This window comes from Channa argus, chromosome 6 (genome assembly GCF_033026475.1).
Source record: "Channa argus isolate prfri chromosome 6, Channa argus male v1.0, whole genome shotgun sequence".
Classification (NCBI taxonomy): domain Eukaryota; kingdom Metazoa; phylum Chordata; class Actinopteri; order Anabantiformes; family Channidae; genus Channa; species Channa argus.
Genome location: NC_090202.1, coordinates 10,765,236 through 10,780,648, shown reverse-complemented (window position 1 = coordinate 10,780,648; position 15,413 = coordinate 10,765,236). Strand labels below are relative to the sequence as shown.

At 39.6% G+C, this 15,413-nt stretch overlaps 1 protein-coding gene across 1 annotated transcript; it reads right to left on the bottom strand.

The window, feature by feature from the left end:
• Nucleotides 1-2,235: 2,235 nt before the first annotated feature.
• Nucleotides 2,236-12,884, bottom strand: LOC137129540 (serine-rich adhesin for platelets). The gene is made up of 5 exons (XM_067508810.1): nt 7,233-12,884; nt 6,138-6,371; nt 4,989-5,145; nt 3,547-3,676; nt 2,236-3,215 (listed from the first exon to the last, which is right to left on the bottom strand). The coding sequence occupies exons 1-5, from the start codon at nt 12,488-12,490 to the stop codon at nt 3,028-3,030; spliced, it is 5,967 nt and encodes a 1,988-aa protein (XP_067364911.1). The 5' UTR covers nt 12,491-12,884; the 3' UTR covers nt 2,236-3,027.
• Nucleotides 12,885-15,413: the final 2,529 nt, after the last annotated feature.

Sequence of the window (15,413 nt, the reverse complement as noted above, 5' to 3'; positions counted from 1 at the left end):
ACAGAAAGAGATGAACTTGCGTATGTAGATTTAAAGATGTAAACATATAAAATGTGGGTCACTAGTAGCTGTCAAATAAATATTTGGGCATCTAATGAGGGTTTCTTCATTCCTTACACTTAGCACTTTTACACTCAACATGGTTCCTGCTGAGAGCATGATGCAAATCTCCACCACAAACCCACAACTGTTTGCAAATCTCGCCGGGCAGCCATCCATCTCTCATCGTCTCTGTCTTTCCCCAGCTTTTAAGAACTAAAAATGTAAATGCTACGATTTGATCCATAATGTACGTCTCATGAGAGAGCGGTTAGATGTCAGAATTTCTTCTCTACTTTGCACCTAAATGTCTTTAGAGATTTTCAGCCCTCCTGCTCTGAGGTGAGTCTTTGTTCAGGCCTTCACTTCTAAAATGGTTTTAATATTAATTCCACTTCAATAGGATTCCCCTCCTCCTGCTCCTTTTAAATCTGCTGGCTCACCCTGCAGTGTAGACGAAACAGAGGGTGCACTTTTTTGGGATCATTTGCATTTAGACTTAAAGTCCCACAGACTGTGTGTCTGTGTTGTCATCAAGCTGCAGACACCCAACAAGTGAAAATTCTCCCACTCTAGGTGACTAAATAATTGATTATTTTGCAGCACATTAGTACACTGTAGATCCTTCTGGGGGGGCTGTCAAACTGTGGAACACAAGAAAACACAACAGGAATAATTAATGTAACAATTAACAGGAAATACAGTAGCATCATCATTCTGTTGCTCTGCATTCCACAACCTGTATCTGTTCTTTTAGTGGACAATACTCTCCTGATTGCTTTAGTTCAAGTCTCACCTTCCTGCAAATCCTTGCTCCCCCAAGCCTTCTTCTTTATAATATTGTATGTATGCAGGTGTGACAGCTTCATGCTTCAATAACTCAAACTATTATTTAGGACAGACTCGTGGATTGATGTTCCACTCGTGATCAGATTTCTGATAGGCTACCTGAGGGGAAAAGTCGGTCTTCATTGATGGAACCAACATTTTGCAGTTCAGCCAATCCCATTTTGCAAGTGGTGAGAAAAAAAAAACTTTTTCAGTGCCCCCCTCATCCTCTAATAGCTGAACAGTTTTATGGTCCCTGATCGATTTTCTGTGAAAACAGACCATGCTAAACATGAAGAGTCAGGAGGTGTCTAATTAGTACACCACGGTAAATGGTAGAGAACACCAGATTTATTAATTGGCTCCTGTCTAGCTCCCAAGCTGGTTTTGTGTGTGTGTGTGTGTGTGTGTGTGTGTGTGTATGTGTGTGTGTGTGTGTGTGTGTGTGTGTGTGTGTGTGTGTGTGTGAGTGTGTGTGTGTGTTTGTGTGTGTTAACCAAATTCTTACCCTGTGTAAATATTTAATGACTTGTTTTTCTACAGGATTAGAGACGTGCAGGTCACATGTACGGTACAGTACTGGAGAAAGAGCCATGATTTAGTCACTTGAGACTGATGAAGCCCAAGATTTACATGTGAGTAAATCCTCAAATCTAATTTAGAAGTCCTTGAAATGTAAATCGGACTTAATATACAGCAGTGTGAGTTTTCATTTGCCTGCTATACAAATTTCTTAGACATACTTTTACACAGCGGGCAAACTATTTAAATTGATTTTATGCATGTAATACATCCTTGGTGATGTTTAGCTTCTTTGTGGAAATGATCAGGTTTCAATCCAATTGCAGCATAAATTCTATTCCATTTTTTTCAGAGAGTTTCCATTAAAGAATGTGCATGCACAATGTATACACATTTTAATATTACTACTGCTGCGTTAATACCAGAGGTTGATTGACAGTGGTAAAAGGTTGGTTACGCAACTTCTCCATGCAGGCTTCATCAAACCATTGTAGAAGATAAATGAGATGAGGTAAATAAAAAGCATCCAACACAGGTTTTCACCTGCCGTTGACTAAACTTTCTTCAGTGAATGTTTATGAATGTGATAATTTATTTATGTTGCCTTTGTACCTTGTTGCATTTTGCTTTATTTGATACACCAATTATTCCACATCAGCTAGCACTCTTTTGCAGGATATTTGACAGTATAATCAATAAACTCACTCAAATTTGCAATGTCAAGGTTATAGCTAATTCATGCAGTTTGGGGGAAAGTGACTGATTAAAATGATTGAATATGTTATCTCCTACTCTTTTCCTATTCAGTTAGAAAAAAATACAAACTCAAAGGTAACTGCTGTGATCTTTATTAGAAGTGTTTTTAGCATTCTGCAAAGCTGTGCACTACACACTGTGTTTACAGTGTTATAAGTAGATAATGTTATTACACTAATACACACAGGTTCATGTCAGAGGTTCATGAAATCAGAGTCAATAATGCTAAACAAGCGAGAGTTTCTTTTTTTGGAGAAGAACTGGAAACAGTATATTTAACCAATCATAATATAATAGATGATGATTAATTACACAGTTAAATCATTTACCATTATCGTAATATTAGGGCATCATTAATGATTTGATGAATTAAAACCGGCATTGCAGACGCTTCATATACTGTATGTTCTCTTGCAGTCATAGATTGAATTTCCCTGACCCGATGGGAGATGATTTGCCTACAAATTCTACCACAGGGTCTCGTATAAGTGTCAAGTCTAGCATACATAGATTATAATAAACCAGGATTAATAGTATCAATCTCAAAGGTGGATACAATCAGTATTGATTTGTTGCCACTAAGGAAAATAAAGGAATCAGCAGGTTTTCTATTTGCAGATAATGTTTATTTTCAACGAATGGTAATAGACTGCTCTTGGTTAAGTGTGAAATCTGACTGCAACAGCTGTGTCACCTATGAGAGGAGGAGTGAATTGGATTTCTCCTGATCGTCTAGTCTGGAATATAGCGGTTGATGCGACTGACCACCTCTGCTCTGTGGTTAATACGATTGACTGCCTCAGCGTCTGCTGACTAATGTAATTGTCTGCAGATATTTTGCTGAGGACGTGATCAGTATAATTGGCAGCAGTTCCTCCTTGGTCACGGTAGGATCAAGTCACCTCCCGGGTGCATACAGCCACAGCAGGCTCGTGGCGGGGCTGCCGAGTGGAGCGGCCAGATTGCCCGGCGACGGTAGGCCAGCCACACCAGCAGCAGCAGTACTGTGACAAGAGAGGAGCCGACCACCAGACTGACAATGATCAGAACCAGGTCAAGCTCTGGTGGGTCTGAAAACGGAAAGAAACTGAAATAATCTGACATGAAGCCACCTCCAAGATTTGTTTGTGTACAATCTGAAAAACCCACAAACAGCTATATTTATTTTACATCCACTTAACAACCAGTATCTTTCCAAACATCCTATAGATAAACATGATCATCTCTCATTTCCTGTCCTGCAGCATAAATGCCCATAACTGCTCTGTTATCATAGATTGATGTAAGATTTATACTGTATATATATATATATATATATATATATATATATATATATATATATATATATATATATATTTCTATTTCTTTTTTCTTTATTTTTGAGGCACAGCTAATAAGTACCTATTGCCTCCAGGAAGGTAGAATTCTTCAGTTCTTTCAACATGGGACCAAAGGATATACGATTTCTGAGATTGGTAACAATAGCCTCTGGACTGTCTAAGGGAAATGCACTCCTCTGCTGAAGGCACTCCTACACAAAGACAAGGGAAATACTGCATGTTACATGTGAACATGAAATATGATAGCTAACAGGTAATTAACTTTTGGGAGGAAGGATGGTGTTCTTGATTATCAGAGAAGTTAACAAGAACAATGTGCAGAAACAGTAATTGAAATAATACAGGTGCACCTCTCTGATGTTTCTTTTGAGGCACAGATTTTTTTTTTATTGGATAAAAGCCCAGGAGTTGAAATATCTCTCTCCTGTAGAGGGATGGAGGAGGGTTTCAGGGTAAAAGCAAAGCTCTTTCTTCTAATCTAAGCAGCCCGCTCTGAGTTGGATCTTTTCTAACAAGGTAGTTGGAATATAAAGTATAGCTCTTAGGTAAATAAAATGTTTCAGAGAAATGTGAAGCCTTACATCAAGCGCCAACAAAGAAAGATCATATCAAAGACGGTGGGAATCAATGCACGCAGAGAATGTCACAAATTGTATGGAAGGACATGAAAGTTCACACATTGCACCTACTGTAATCATATTTTAGCAATGCATTTAGACATCAGTTACACCAATGTAGGCACCTTGTAATGAATGTAAACAATCTGTTTCTGCAAAGAAAGAGTATAAATAAAGAATAAAGAAAATAAATAATCTTAGTATTTGAAATACTAGAAAGCATGAGGGAACACTAACTGTTGGGAGAGCTAGAAGTGCCCTACAAAGGCAGACGTCAATATGACTCTATAGAGTTTATCCTCGGTTTCACCTTTGCCCTCTTACACACTCCTGTCAGATGTTTCAGGTTTTCCCATTAAATTAGAAGCCTCATTCCCACAATAGCAGGAGACAGCAGTTAAAATCAGTGTCCTCTGCTTGCCTGCTAGTGCTGTTCTGTAACTTTGCAAAGACCTTATCTTGCCTTCGAAGAACATAATAACATGACAGATGTTTTAGGCTGTGTGTCTTTGGCTGTCAGCTGGGGCCTTAGTCATTACGTCTCTCTTTTTGCTTTCGGAAAGTGGTTCTTCTATAGCTATGACAGGATATTTTAATCATGCACCCTCCCTTTTCACTTTCAAAAGCCTTTATCATCTTTCTGCAAACAATCCGTCCTCTCCTCCTTGCTTTTCTATCATATTCAGCCACCCATTAATTTACCTCTTCCCTTTTCCCTCTGTGGTCGTCTCCCCAGTCTATTTACTACATCGGCCCATTCACTCCTCGTCTGTGTCCTTGTTCTCACTGTGTCCCAACCTGTGTCACTAAATTTAAATCACTCTCAGCCACTCTCATTCTCTCCTCCTCTCGCATTCATTACACTGTGCACCCACTGTAGACTTACCCTTTCGCAGTCAGAGCGGTTCCTCAGGCAGACACTGAGATCACAGTGTAGGTACACTACTGAGTAATTAATCATCTGGAAGAGATTGATGGTGAAGCTGGCACTGGTTGACAGGGCACTGGGCAGCAGTGTGATCCCCACTGGCTCTGTTGCTAACCTGAAGCACCAGCACAAACACACAGTCCAACCTGAGCAGAGTCATTTCTTTCCGTATTAAATTGTGACATGTTTGAGGAAGAATGGCAAAAGTGAGCACATCCTGAAGGGGAAGTCTCCATGTAGCAACATACAAAAAGCACAGATGAGCTTGTTATCAGTATTTTATACAGAGCAAAGACAGCCTCTGAGCAAAGAAACCCTGTTATATCAAGATTAGTTTTTGCTTTGTGTTGCTCTCGGATAGGTATAACCTATGTATTTACGTTCAGAATTATTGTCTAGAATTGATTCACCAGTATGCTATTATTTCCTAGCGCACTCAGCATCCAATTATAAATTCACAATAATTTCAGGGCATTGTTAAACACACCCGTTTTTCCTCATAATACATAATAAAATGATTTGTCCCAAGTGCACCCACGTCTTTTACAAGTGCTCCCTTCAGATACGCAGTGAAAGTACACAGCCAGACGATTCACACATACTTTAGAGGTTGCGCATTTATACTGCTGCTAAATATGCAGGGGTACACTGCATCCCCATCTATCTGAGCTATGCTGGCTCAGAGAGATAACACCATCAACCAACAGCAGTCCTCTGTTTACTGAGCCGAGAATTTCCAGGACATAAAAAGGTACCTGTAACTCCCTGGATTGATATGAATTTTACTAACATCGTTTATCTTGTAACACATTTTGAAGCACTGGCAGTACGAGGCAGAGCATTCTACCTCAATGTGTCTTATAGTATTTGAATAAAAAAACAAATGTCCGATTTTAAAATTATGTGGAAAATTGTGGATCCTTTCTTTAAAATGAGGCATCGCATTTAAAATACTTGATTTCTTTTTTTTTTTATCAAATGCAGTCCAGATGGCTAGGTGTGCAGTTTATTGTGTATTTACTTTGCTTGTCTTATGGAGATTTTAATACCACAGGGAATGTATTTTCTACTTGTCCTTCCAACCTTGTTTTAGGTTATTCTGTGTACCTGGAGAAAAGACAGCAGGTGGAGTTAGCGAGGTCCGGCTGGGTGGTTGGGGACAGGCAACAGGAGGTGACTTCAAGGTTTACCCGACTGTTGTTTGTCTTCAGGTTGATAACAACTCTGAGATTCCCCAGTGCAGGCACAGCATCGCCAGGCTCTACACCTCTCCCCAGGTTCAGACTCATCTCTGCCGTGTAGTTCCCACTGCCACACAAGTCTTCTGAAACTTCCGTTACACTGGCAATAGATTCACATCATTATTAGTAGTAGTATTTGCAAAAGGAAACAATAAGTTGTACAGTAGACCTGCTGTTTGTTCCTTTAACTAAAGCACCATTAGGGCCTACTGTGTGAGTCTTTAGGTCATAAAGTGGGTTATGACCTAGCTGGCTGTTTTTTACAGTCTAAGCAGAAATTTAGTTTCAGTTACTTTTGCTGTACATTTAAAATCAACTTGCTTAAGACACTCAATCCATCACACTGAATGATTTCACTGACGGCATATCTTACCTCAAAGTCAAGTTTAGGTGCTGTTTTGAAAAGTGTTTTTACCTTCAAGGACACCCTGGCTGTGCAGTACATAGTATATAAACAATAACCAGCATGCTAGTATAATCACAATAACAGGAGGCCTTCTAACATGCAGTGTTACTGTTAACAATGACCTCATAATAGTGGTTTATGATAGACTGTACTATATTACCAAGGCTATGGACCTATCTAATTCATCCACACTGCAGTTCTAAGAGTGGGTAAAACATCTCATTGTTGGTAATAAAAGCAGAATAGCATATAGCTATAAACATATTGTATGTCTTTAGAACTGACCCTCTAACACCATAGCTCAGCTCTGCAGCGCATTTAGACAGCAGACTACCAAACACTGGATTTAGGGGGGTTGCCTAAATGCGTCTTAGGGAAGGATTTTAGAGCTGTACCTGCTCATAACTCTATTACCATGTGACAATATTAATTTAGGAACAAATAAAGCAGTTTGCTCTGATGAGTTATCTATTTTCTATCAGCATGGTTCTTTAATGTATTAAATTCCCTGATTGTTACATAATCCCATATAATAGGGTCATAAAATAAGATTACCCAGAGAGATATAGATGAGGTGAGGTCCTCCTCCTGTGTTTCAGCTTTGGCAGGTCTGATTCAGACTCTGGCGCCAGCAGTAACAGCCTGCGCCCAGACTCTTGATCTGCTGTGTCTTCCTTAGCTGCTGCATGCAATGTGCTGCGGACATTTTGTCTTTCAGATTTCTCATTTTGACCTACTCCACTATATGACTGTGTTTTTGTGTTTTTTCCAGTGTGCATTGTCCGCTCAGTAGACTGTATATTAGTCTGTGCTGTAGTTGCTCCAGGTTCAGATAAAATGACCTCTGTTGCAACAGCCTCCTGATCTTCAGAGGTCTTTCTGTTTCCCTGTGTTCTTTTCTCTACAAACTGAGCCTTCTTTTGTGTCCCTGGTCCCTCCAAATGATCCCTTTCAACAACTGCTCTCAGTGTTTTCGTCAAAGGCTCATATGTCAAACTCTTGGCATTTTTTCTCATAGACAGTTCAGCAGTGGCGTAGTCATGATCAGATGTGCTGGTGGCTGGTGAAAGCACTGAATAGTCCATGTTAGCAGCCCGTTGTGTAGCCTTTCCTGGTACAGGGCTGTCAGTGCTACAGTTGCCAATTTCTGCTTTTTTATCAGCGGTATCCTTTCCAATATGTCCAGCCTGTTTTTCATGAGTTTTATTTTTAGCTGTATGATCCATCTCAAGTGCTCCAGTCATTGTTTTAGTCGTCTCGCCCGACTTAGCACAGCCAATTGCGTTGCAGTTTGCTTTATTACTGCTCTCAGTAGGCATGATCCCCGTAGGTGGGACAAATTCAGTCATAGCTCCAAGTATCACTTGACTCATTGAGGTTTGATGATATTGATGTTGGTCTGCTATGTCCTGTCTACGTTCTGCAGAAGTCCTCTCATGTACAGAACTCTTTGTCTTCTGAGCTGTTTTCATGACTTTTAATGATGTATATTCCACTTGTTTAACCGTTGTAGGTGTTCTGTCAGGTGTCCCTCCAGCTTTGTGCGTATCCTTTAGTAAAGCTGCATGGACAGGGTCAGTGGTAGGATGTAGTGTTTCCGTCATACCAGGTGAGGCAGGACGGCTTAGATTGAGTGCCTGTACAGACATTTTGTGCTCAGGCAGCTCAATATTCTGTGTTTCTGTTGCATTTTTTGTATTCACAGAGGTGTATTTGCTGGCAGTAGGATCTCTTTGTGACAAAGGCTCAGTATGACTATTGGTCTGTGTCTCAGCATGTGAAGCCTTTTCAATAACAACTTGCATACTCTCACTAGTGGTTAGCATTGATTCATAAGCTTCTGTGGCCACAATAAAACCACTTATGCTAGTAGCTGGAGACACAAAATCATTGGATTTAGCAGACGAGGTACCATTTATTATCTGGCTGTCAATCTGCTGCATGGTTGCATTGCGAAACTTCAGGTCACTTCGGAAATAATTGTGAGCGCCAGTGGTTTCACTCACGGCACCTGGTGGTGGTTTGGAGGAATCATGTTGCTCTTCAATTGTTCTTGGATGATGCTCCTTGTCAGAAATGGCACGGTTAGTCACATCATTATTCTGTGTTTTGAGGTTTTCAGGCAGATTATGTGACTCAGCAAGTACAGTCCTGACAGTGGCTACATCATTTGTAACAGGCAGAACATCCTTATTTATTGCCTGCTCAGTCTTGTGGGTGGCCTGAATTGCAGCAGCGATGGGCTTAGTGCTTGTTTCATTATAGCCGTCTAACTGGAATAGATGATTATTGTCGAGGGTCGATTTCACGATTTTGTTTGCTTCATCATTGCCATCTACACTGAACAGGTGATTGTGGTTATTGTCATTAGTGCTTTTTACAGCTAGTTTCTCGGCCTGCAATTTAGACCTGGAGCTGAATTCATCAGTGCTATTAGCAGGGTGTTTACTCCTGCCAATTGTTTGTGCTATAAAACCGGAACTGTTTTTTTTAACCCTGCTTCCCACCATTTGATTCTTCACTGAATCTGTTTGTTTTTTAACGGATGAGGTCACAATAGCTCGCAAGCCGTCGTTCTTCGCACTTTGATTTGGCTCATCAGTAGTCTCTAACAACGAATCAGCGTGGCCACTTGCTCTTCTTGCATACTCATTCTTCGAGCCGACCCTCAATATTTCTTTTTCTGAATCTGATCTTGTTATCCCTGTCAGGCTATAGGTGCCAGGTAAACTGTCACCTCCCAGCAGTATGGTATTTCGCACTAGTGACATGTTGTTGAGAGGAAATTGATCGTTTTTTGCTTTAGGGCTCATTGATGCCATCAGGGTGTGCACAGATCTCATTCGGTTATCATCAACAGGAGCGTGCGAAGCATCCGAATGGACTGTCTGCTCTGACAGTTTGAATGAGCACCTCTGGCCTGAAGTCATGTCAAAGGAGGAGGAGGACGACTGACTTTTCTGACAGGCACACTGCCCTTGGTGAGACTGTAACTGGCTTCTGAAAACGTGGGCCTCAGATGACAAGGTTTCAGCTGTGGGTCCCCTAGTAGATGAGTCATTATACATCTGCTGAAGCGGAGCAGGGTGCACTGAGGTAGACATATTTTCAATCATGTTAGAGTTTAAAGGGTCCTTGACTCTGGATTTGAAAGAATGTGCTTTAATAATGTGTTTCACTTGCTGCCTCCTATTCGTAGTCAGTAAAAGTGAGTTTGCCTTTGAAACAGAACTAATTTTATGTCTCTGATTTGCAATGCTGTAAATAATTGATAAAGTGAGAGGAGGACTGTTTATTGTAAAGTGGGGATTAGGTCTCAGAACCCTGGCTGTGATTGCAAATTGTGGGGTGGGGAGTGACAACGTCTTAGTAATACACTTTAGTAAAAGCTGAGCTGATTTAGTCGCACTGCTCTGTGGAGGAATTGTTGGCTTTACTGTATTTCTAAACATTGAAGCACTAGCTCCAGTGTGTGTGTGGTTTGAGACCTTTATCAGTGTGGCAGTCGTAGAATTGGTAGCTTCAAATTGTTTTTTAGGACTTTCTGTACTAAGTAAAGACGTATTTCCGGGCTTTGTGAACATGGCCCCGAGGGTTGACAGAGGTGGTTTAATCTGTGTGCACGGCTCTTTGGGAAGAGATGTCACTCTTGTAAATATTGGGCTCTGAGATCTCAGAGTTGACTTTAGTTGTCTGTGATTGCTTGTCACTTTGTAGGAAAATGACTTATTCTTGTTATTATTTTTCACAATTTGTGCAGTATTTTCCCCCAGATGAATGCCCTTTTGCTGAGTGACTCCCAACTGTTTAATCAAACTGTGGCAGGAAAAAGGGTTTATAGCAGTGTGCCCTTTGTCTCTGTTAACTTCTTTAGAATCACTAGTAGCCCCAAGGGGAACATTTGTCATGTCCTCTACCCCAATTTCTCTGTTATGTTTAAGGTCTTCCTTGCTTGCTGTTTCCTCTCTTCTAGCCTCTCTTCCTTTCTTTGTCAACGACTCTCTCTGCTTTGCAGCTACATCTTTGGTGAAATTCTCGGTATTTATTTTAGTCACACCCTTTCTTTCAGCATCTCTTTTGTCCCTTGCCTCCTCTCGTGTTGGATCTTTGTCTTGTCTCAAAGTTACATCCTCTTCTTTGATGGAACCACCACCATTCTCTTGACTTTTCTCTACCTTGTACTCTTTAATATTTCCCCCCTCCATGTTTGTTTTATGATTTATCTCTACTCCAGTATTAATTATTTTTTCTAGGTTCCCACTTTCTATCTTATCTGATTTTAATAATTCCAGCACTTCACCTTCCCTGCTCTCCTCTTCTTTGTGCAACTTTGCTATCTCTTTAGTCTCTGTAATTCCTTCATCCTCTCTCTTTATAATCTTTTTCTCCTCATCCTCCGCAGCTACAGTCAACACCTGCTCATTTTTATCTCCTAGCTTCAGATTGTGGACCATTTGTGACTTTTGGATTAAATCCCTGTTATACGTTGCTGAAGTTTGGTGCATTGTCATAATAAAAGGTGTCTCCTGAGAGATTTGTGATTGAGTTCCCCCAAATCTATTTATTGTCAGACTCTCAGTGGATGACTTCCTTCGCAGTGTCGTTAGTGTCAATGCAGACACATCCTCGACAAACTCCCATGCTGATTTTGAGAGAAGCAACTTCACAGGCAAAACTGATTCAGTGGTTGTAATACCGGGTATCTGTGGTTCTTTAAGGACTGGTTCATTGACTGGCTCAGAGGGATCAGCAACAGTCTGCTGAACAATGCTTTTCAAATTGGTAAATGTCTGGGAATCGTAAGTATCTGTCAGATGTGTCTCAGTGGTTACAGATTTAACCTTGATGGCAGAGCCCTTTGGTAACAAACTCAATATGAGCTCCTTTGTCTGAGAGCTTGATTTAGCTGGTGTTTGGCTCCTCGATGCAGAGATCAAAGAATCAGCTCTTTCTGTCAGAGAAGGAAACTCAGGATGTTTGACTGCAGAAGTGGTTTGCTTACCAAAGCTAAAGGGTACTACTGTGCTATGTGCTTCAATCAACCTCATTCTTGCAGTTGCATTTAATGCACTTTTCTGACTGCTGTGGGCAGTTTCAGGGGTGACAGGGGTATTGCTCAGTGTCCCACTGCTGCCAACCAAAGGTTGCTTTTCCTTGAATACATTATTCAAGTTTGTTGAGACACTGTTGAAAGCATTTTTGTTAATATTAATGTAATACAGTTTTGATAGTGGGTGTCCAGTGTTTACCCTTTCTTCCAAATATCTCTCGTTCTGTGTTTGGTGACTGTTTTTGTTTAGGTTATGTTCTCCTGCTGACTGCTGATGTAAATGGGGTAATGAGGCTGAAAACTCATTGAAATCGAGCCCCTTTATACTGAGAGAGTGTGAGGCGGTTTCAGGGGACGGCGCAGGCTGAGCCACAGATTCTTCAGTGGACACTGGTCTTCGATTTCTCAGGCAGGTCAAACACAAGTTTGTCACAGTGCCTCCTCCCAATGAATCTTCTGCTGTATCATTTTGGAACACAGATTGCATTGTACTGAATTGAAACTCATTTTTTCTCAGGTTTGAAACCCCATTTTCATCCTTGTCTTGACTTCGTTTGTCACCGTTGTTGTGTTGTGTAGCCGGGTTATCAATTACATGAGGATGAGATGCAGATAGGACTGAAACTCCTGACTCTCTGTCAGCAGATGCGAGAGGAAAAGAGCTTCTCTGATTCCTGTTATTATGCAGAGTGTGGAGAAAACGAGAGGATTTCACTGCATTTGCAGACAAATGGACCTCTGGCTCAGAGGTGCCATTCCTCATTGATTCAAATGCAGCTTGTGTAGGAGGGAAAACGATCTTCTCATAATTAGAGATCAATGGAATTTCTGACTCGGTGTGAATCCTCAGAGCTGTTGGATTGTGTCTCAGTGATGTGAGAGAGTTGTGCCTCTTTCTCGAAACAAAATGATCTATGCTGGATAAAGCAATTACAGCCAATGTTTTTGTGATTTGAATTCTCTCATGAGGGGGTCTGGTGTCAAATGAGACCACCCCTGAAAACTTCGCAGTCACTGCCAATGCAGTGTTTCCATGTGTAGTCTCTGTAGGTCTTACCTCTGCGCCATGACCAACAGCGTTTCCCTTTTTTAAAAGAAGATCTTTTGTGACAGTTGTGCCTTTTGTTTTTGCTGTGTAATACCCTTGGAAATCTGTCTCTGCCCTGGCTGCAAAGAAAGAAAACAAAAAGTCACAACATTTTTTTTCCCCGAAGGCTGTCCTTCTTTACTATGCTGTAAATTACTAAATTGCATTGTATTTAAATGTAAATCTATGCAAATTTATGTAAATTGTATAATGCTGCAGATATATTACATTAAATTGACATTAGATAACGAATTCTGCATTATTTAACATATTAAAATTGAATCAAATTAGTCCCAGTAATATAAAAAGAGTTAGGGTGTTTCAAATGCGATGAATGAATATCCACAATGCTGCATGTAACAAAAATGTTGAAAAAACTGAAACCACTGATATTAAACACTGATTTTTTTCACCGGTTACGGGAATCAAGTTACAGACAAAACACACATTTCTACAATCAAATACTACAAATACAGTACTATTCAAAAGTGTTACATTCAGATTGGCTTAAGAATTTAAGGTCCCTACTGAGGTGGGGAAAAATGTGAAACAATGATCTTGAGCACCTCTCTGACAATATCAGCTGGAGCAGGAAGGTGGGCTGGCTGAGTGGGGTCATGATCCGTCTGTGTTTGTGTGCAGACACTTGGAAAGAGTGTTGGCTGAAATGATGATGATTGCTAATAATTAAACTATAATTTTAGATGTCTGCATCTGCATCGACCATTACAGCTAAACAAAAACATCAAATGGAGGAATACAGTAAAATAAAACAGGGGTTTTTTTAACCGGTAAATGTGATTTACAGAAATGGTTTGTTGCGTGAGTTTATTATTAGCATCATATATATTCCCTGATGTTTTTGATCTACACATTTCTGCTGTATGCAAAGTGCTTTAATGGTCACACATTGAACAAAGCACTTTTAAGGTGGATTTATGCCTCTCTGTCGATGCATTCAAGTGATGCCAATACCACGAGGTGTTTGGTTCATTCACTATCAGTAATTTACAGACAGACATATAAAAATTGTTGTGCAATACTACAAAGTAAATAAGTATTTTGGAGCCTAAAATAATCACAGCTCAGTAGCAAATTGACCAATCACAATTTCCAAAGTCAAAATACCTGAGGTTTCTGAATATCAAACAGTTTTACACTGCTGGGGTATTGAACAAATGAAAGACGAGAAGAAACCAAGATAACAATGAATCATTTACATAACAATGTTAATATTTATGTAAATGCTAGCAGGGACGTTGCTGATGTTTCCTGAAGTAAGACATTTTTAATTTTTCTTGTTGACAGTTTGTTAAATGCAACCAAAATTTATGGCTTGTCAGACCTCCGCAGGGTACCTTCAATAATTTGAACCCTGTTGCGGTAGATAAAAAGTGAGACAAAAAGTTAATGATGTTGACAGCTCTTGGTATGTGACTGAACCCTAAGATATTAAATGTTGGGTAGGTTTCTAATTAATTTCATTGGTGCAGCTAATTTCAGGTTTCATTATATCAGTTATTCATTTATATGATAAACAAGAACAACAGCAATGACAACTGTACTGTATTAGATGCACAGATTATTGGTCAAAGGGTGGGACACCAAATAATCTATTTATGTTCATTACAGTATATAGTTTTTTTGTCAAGCAGAGGTGGACAACTACAGAAAGACCCCATTTCATCTATTTATCCATTTCCTGTTTTGGCTTTATGCACAATTAATCATAGGCTGAACTAAACACTTCTGATTTATATATTATTAATTAAAAAAGAAAATGTAAATTTAATACCATTCTGCTGCTCTCATTTTTTATTCTGAAAGAATAACATTTTTTGAAGTCCATATTTACTTATAACAAATACCTACCAACAGTGTTACATACTCTACATAGCTAAAAATAAACAAAAAATGGGAGCATACCTGTAAGCAGGAAAAATCCCAGTGCGAGATAATAAAGCCTCCTCATCTCTCCTGGGCCCTGTTTACAATAACTCAAGCGCCAGTGAAAATGTGTTCTTACTGTTTAATCCCACTCAGCAGAAGGAATCCATTGTTTGCAGACATAAACAGATGGTGTCATCCCATACAGGGAGCTTTTGTCTTCTGCAGTTCATTTATACAGAGATTAGATTTCTCAGTAACCCTTTATTTTACTGCCACTGCCGGTACTACAAAATTAACAGGCTAAAGTTTTCTTTTAAATTGCGGCAATTTTTCTGTTTTTCATAATCCTTTATCATGTAATACAATAATAAAAATGACATATACATATGTATGTATGTATACACACTGTTGCCCATAAAGTTGGAATAAGTTGGAATCTTACCTCTTGTAATGAAATTATTGTGACAATTATTGTGACTTACATTTTTACCTATTTTTAATGCTGATCCATGTTTTTAAAGTTGAGGCAGCAGCACCCACCTCTCCACCACCATGCTGCGTTTAAACATTAGCAAGGCAACAGCAAAAACAAAAAACAAATGTTTTTTATTTTTATTTTGAGATGATGTGACCTTTCAATACTCCCATTTAGAGAATGTAAATAGAGTTGAAAATTAAAATTTTTAAGACATGATTAAACTGTACCTCT